Genomic DNA, 5,933 nt, shown 5'->3' with positions numbered 1-5,933 from the left:
AAAGGAAACGGCATGCTTCCGCTCCTCTCGCCGCTTCTGCTGCTCCTCGCATCCGTCGCCCCCTCGCACCTCTTCGCCTGCTCGGCGGGAGCCGCACCCAACCGGTCAGGTGCGGCGGCGGAAGCCGGGAAGCTGATCTTCATACTGGCCGGGCAGAGTAACATGGCCGGGCGGGGCGGCGTCACTGGCGACCGGTGGAACCGCGTGGTCCCGCCGGAGTGCCGGCCGAGCCCAGCGATCCTCCGGCTGAACGCAGGCCTACGGTGGGAGGAGGCGCGGGAGCCCCTCCACGCCGACATCGACGTGCTCAAGACCTGCGGTGTGGGGCCCGGCATGGCCTTCGCCCACGAGATCCTGCCCTCCGCCGCCGCTCCGGCGTTGGTGGGCCTGGTGCCATGCGCCATAGGCGGCACCAAGATAACCCAGTGGGGCCGGGGGACGCCGCTGTACGGGGAGATGGTGCGGCGGGCGAGGGCGGCCGGTGGCGGCGGCGGCCGGATGGGGGCGGTGCTGTGGTACCAGGGTGAGAGCGATACCGTGTCCGGCGCCGACGCGGAGGCGTACATGGGGAGAATGGAGAAACTGATACGAGATCTGCGGTCCGATCTCGGGCTGCCAGGGCTCCTCGTGATCCAGGTAAGTGGATGGTTTGTGCCCGTCTGATTTTTAATTGAATTGATGAGATTTCACGTTTTTGAATGCTCCCGTGCACCCGTAGATTAAAATAGAAGCCGTTATAACTTATAAAAGGAATAATAATTTTTTATTTGATCATTTTTTCCCTATCAGCGTATAAGAAAGAAGCGACGAATAAATTTTTTTTTAAAAAAAACAAGGAATAATTCTTAAAAAACGAATGAAGTGGGCTATCTTTTCTCGGCTTAGTCAAAAAAAGAATTAGCCATGAACGCTTTAACCCCGCTTCAAGACTCTAAAAAAATATATATATAAAGGGACTATGATAATGGTCCCAAACCGGACCCTTGTTTCAATAGTTGCAATCTCAAACGACGACATCTTGTGTCAAAAGATAAACATCACAATTAGTAGGCCACAATAACAATAATTGCTTCAAAATTATAGTTGGTCGTTGTTGGCTCCACATTCGACTCAAGATTTCAACATGATCTGATAAAAATACCGATTATTATAGAAAACATACTGCATGTGATGAAAAGAATTCTGACTGCCATTTTCCATGTAACTTGATAAGCATCTCATTTTATAACAACAAAACTGTTCCAATTACAAAATTTAACTATCTAACGAGTATCAATGATGCTCTATCTATTCGTCCTTTTCTTATGTGATCTCAACCATAACTAAGTATTAATCTACTTGCAACCTGCAACCCTGAATAAAAAAAAAATTATGAGCTTTATAGTCCAATAAGAATCCCAACTTACTATACCATAAGTAATAAAAAAAATAATTAATAATGCCAAATAAATAAATATCATATCAATTGTTAGAAAACTCATAAATAACAAACATATAAGTTTTCATTATCATCTTTTCAAAAAAAATCATATATATATATATAAAACTAATTGTTCAATAACAATTTCTTTAGTCATGTCATCAGTTTCTCATTAACTTGATTTCTAGATTGCTTATCAATTTTCTTTTTCGGTTTTGGAATAATCACTCATGACTCTGTTCAAGATTGATATTGTACTACATTATAGCCCGTGATGGCTATTCCACTCGTGGTGACTTTCTACGTGTAAGCCCGTGGAAGCTATTCTACTCAAAGTAGTTTTTAATACATAAGCTCGTGAAAGCTATCTCACTCATAGTGTCTTTTTACGCATAATCCCGTGGAGACTATCCCACTCGTAGTGGCTTTCTATGCATAAGACCGTGACCCCCTATGTGTCAGCCTATAGGCGCTATGACGAGATTAGTCCAAATCATATTTTATTCGTCTAATTTATCTGCTACTCTTATCAATTCAATTATCATATATACAATGAATTATTCTCAAATTCAAAGCATCTTTGTTCATATAATCATGTTCACAACAGCTAATACATATAATGACCACATAATTATATTTATACTGAAAATTATATAAAAGTATATCGTCACATACCAAACCTATACAAATCTCATGATGCAATTCCAACGATACAAAATCAAACCACACCTAACATGTTCAGTCAATATAAAATTTATATATCCTTTATCAATCAATTGCCATATTAATGAATTAATTATTTAGAAATTACCTAATTTTAGAGTTCTAATTTTTGAATTGCCTATATTTTCTACTCTCCCTTAATTAAAAATTAAAATAAATAAAGGGTTAGGGTCTTACTCAATTTAGAAATTAGAGTATAAGATATCGTTGGGCTTCTTTTTGTCTGAATGACTGTAGCTCATACAAAATTAGAGCTGACTATGAAAATAGATTTGTATAGAAAGATATACGAGGCGAGCTAGATGACAACGCCCAATTGTTCCAATCGATCAGCATAACATAACTCAATTTATCTGATCAAGAAATATATATCCAATTCAGAAAAGAATAATAGATTAAGGGTTATTAATTATAGGTCCAATGATAGCTGACAACACTTAGGTGCAAGACGAATAAGGTCGACTAGATAGTAACATCAGACGATTCTGATCGGTCCACTGTGGCTAATCAAGCCAATAAAATCATAAAAGGAGAATCAAACCATGGTTCATGTAATATAATAGGGATTCATGACGATAGAGTTTAACGATGATTGGTAATTGTTGGAATAAGGCTAGTGCGACAGGTGGTCGTAGCAACATTGGTCCAGAGGTCAATTCGAGTCCACAATGAAAACATGTGGGACCTTCCTATTGGGTCCATAAAATCATGCGAAGAGAGAGACAATCTAGATAGAGAGAGAAACAAGAGAGAGAAATAGAGAGAGGAGAGAGAAAGAGAGAGAGGAAAGAGAGGAGAGAGAAATAAGAGAGAGAAGACTCTTTTCTTCTTTCTCAAAACAGAGGAGAGCCCATCTTTTCTTTCCTTCTCGGATCAAAGGGGTGGCGCGGCCAAGGCAGCCGGCTCCGGTGGCGGTGACCTAGAGTGGTCTCTCCGCTAAGGCATCATGGTTGGCTGGCGCAAGAAAGGAAAAAGGAAAAGGATCATCACAGAACCGAACAACTCAGCCTGATCATGGCTATTTTCTTAACCCACCCCTACATGATCTCAGGGGTCCCCAGGGGCGGCAAGGCTCAGCCTTTTCTGGCGGCCGATGGCGGCGAGCATGGGAGAAAGAGACACCGAAACAGGGCACCCCTATTTTGAATTAAATTCTGGCGATTAGTTGACTCAAATTCAAGCAAGGATGGCTATAAACCTAGGAAAAGGAGAGGAAAGCAAGCGACACTCACCTTGGTCTAGCAAGGTTCCGACGGCTCTTTTTGACGATGAATAGGAGAGGAGATTTGAGAAGAATCATGAGATCAGCAGCGATTCTTGGACTCCTCGAGGACGGCTTTTAACGAAGGGGGAGGGGGAGATAAATAGGTGAAGTATTGGAGTTCTAATCGAACTTGGATCGCCTTAGGACTCCTGAAGTATGGGCAAGATGAAGGAGGAAGAACACCGGAAAAGACTCCGATCATGAGTCTTCTCCTCCTTTCCATCGCAAGCACCAGAGCTTGCTCCAAGATAATTGGGCCGGGCCTCTTCAGGCTTGCCCACTAGCCCAGTTCAAAAATGGGCTGCAGCTCAGGATTGACCCCAAAAAAATTGGGCTGGGTTATTACGATTTTCTTCCCTGTTAAGTTTTTGCTTGAAACTTTGAATTAAAATGCAGTTCTTGTAATAGCATGGTACTGTTCATATTAGTGGATCAAATCAACATTAGCTCCTCAAGAAAATTTAATAGATGAACAATAAGAAAATAACCATGCATTTATCTCTACAGGTGTAGATAGGTTTGGATTTAAGCTGCACCCAACCAAGATAACATGTGACTGACATTCATGTTAAGAAAATACTTCTCATAATCATAACTTTTAATTCACTTTCTAGTTATAATAGTTTTTTTTCCTTTTTTTTTAGTTTGAGGATGGGGGTGGAGTTTACCTCCTCCTGCCTATCAATCAACTTGTAGGCATCGGTTGATGTTCCTTCTCCAGGGTTTTTTTTTTTTTAAAAAAAAAAATCATGCCTAACAGAAACTCAAAACAAATGTTATTAAAAACTCTTACATTTTTCCACTTGTGCAACATCGGCAAAATTTTAGAACTATTTCTAGACTGGATTTTAATGCCTAGAGGAGTTGATCTAGTGAGAAACTTAGTTATATGAGCTTGTCAAAAGAAGATCATTAATAATCGGTCATAAAATTGAACACCCTTCTGCAGTATGTTTGTGCATGTATGCTATATCCTTGAATGGTCCTTCCTTACGCTTTTACCAAAAAATAATATATATATATATATATATATATATATATATATATATATATATATATATATGGTCCTTCCTTGCGATTTATACAAGAAGCCTTTTCTTCAAGTATGAAAGCTTTTATGATTGAATCAATTAACTCTCTCTCTCTCTCCTGGTTGGAACTTGGAAGCCTGGCTGGAACTCAAATTAAAGGAAGGGCCAAACTCCGCTCTCTCCAATCAACACGAGACTTTATCAACATAGCTAGTAGGCAACCTCCTCGTGTTCGGTTTTTAAATCTTATTATAACATGCCTCTAAATATAATCATCATTCATGTATAAGATTATTTACAAACCTCTTATTCTTTTTTTAAAAAAAATATTCTGCATTGTGGGGACAAACAAATAACATATGTTATAAGCTGATAGAAAATAAGATTTTATTAAGTAGTGTCTTGCCTGATAAACTTTTATGGCTGCCTATAAAACTGCAGTGATATAAATCTTCACAAAACTTACGGTGTTGCCTGGAAATGCTTTACTTTGCATCAAAATTCAAAACTGACATGAATCTTAAACATAGTGTTAATAGTTTGATAAGTCCATCTGATGTCATTGCCTTCATTCAGTTCTCTATCACAGCACTGCTCGTTTTAGTCACAAAATCAAACCTCATAGTATATATACTTTTGATTGTAGCTCTTTGAATAGTTATCCTAATTCAAGGACTGGTTTTTGAGTAGATGTCTGTCCCCACCCCACCCCTCTCATATACTGTGTTTGCCTCCTTGGAGCCTATGCATGGTTTGATCGTCATCATACACTATTTTCCATATGATATATGTTAGGGTTGACCCCATAATATCTAGCACTATCAACAGACTTAAAATCATGGACTTAAAAACTTACATCACTGTATCTGCATGTAGGTTGCTCTTGCATCAGGAGAGGGAAACTACACAGACATAGTAAGGCAGGCTCAGAAGGGAATCAGACTTCCTAATGTTGCGTGTGTCGATGCCAAGGGGTTGGCACTTAATACCGATCACCTGCACCTCACCACGCAAGCTCAAGTTCAGCTTGGTAAACTATTGGCTACATCCTATTTAAATCATTCTAAAACAGACACCACCTCTAGGGTGTCATTTATTTCGATCCATATCTAAATTGATAATGAAAAAAAATATTGAAATAAAGCACGATTTCACCACAGAACTTTAAACATGATTTTGATAGCCAGCCAGCTGCTTGGCCTACTTTTGTGTTCTCAATATACTCATTTTTTACCAATGAAAAATGATTACATTATAAAAAAATAAAGTTTTTTCGAGTCTCAACCCTATTATCGACTCGTTATTTATATAAAAATAACATGACATGTAAAATAATATTTATGTGATATGCCTAAGCTATATGCTCAGGCCCAGCTCAATTGTTTCAAGTCCTTACTTCTGTTATCCATTTGGTGCCTAGGCCATGCTCATGCTGAAGCTCAACCAACTTTCGGCTGTTAGATTCGCTATTACATGTATCATTTTGATCCAATTG

At 39.5% G+C, this 5,933-nt stretch overlaps 1 protein-coding gene across 1 annotated transcript; it reads left to right on the top strand.

The window, feature by feature from the left end:
* LOC120108569 (probable carbohydrate esterase At4g34215) lies at window positions 1-5,705 on the top strand. The gene is made up of 2 exons (XM_039122208.1): window positions 1-636; window positions 5,315-5,705. The coding sequence occupies exons 1-2, from the start codon at window positions 13-15 to the stop codon at window positions 5,549-5,551; spliced, it is 861 nt and encodes a 286-aa protein (XP_038978136.1). The 5' UTR covers window positions 1-12; the 3' UTR covers window positions 5,552-5,705.
* The last annotated feature ends 228 nt before the right edge of the window (window positions 5,706-5,933 follow it).

This window comes from Phoenix dactylifera, unplaced genomic scaffold (genome assembly GCF_009389715.1).
Source record: "Phoenix dactylifera cultivar Barhee BC4 unplaced genomic scaffold, palm_55x_up_171113_PBpolish2nd_filt_p 001398F, whole genome shotgun sequence".
Lineage (NCBI taxonomy): Eukaryota > Viridiplantae > Streptophyta > Magnoliopsida > Arecales > Arecaceae > Phoenix > Phoenix dactylifera.
Note: the sequence above shows the minus strand (reverse complement) of the source record. Positions and strands in the feature narration are given on the sequence as shown.

Coding starts and splice junctions, on each gene's coding strand:
- LOC120108569 (XM_039122208.1), top strand. CDS start 13: ATGCTTCCGCTCCTCTCGCCGCTTCTGCTGCTCCTCGCATCCGTCGCC. Junction 637..5,314: donor CAGGGCTCCTCGTGATCCAG/GTAAGTGGATGG, acceptor ATCTGCATGTAG/GTTGCTCTTGCATCAGGAGA.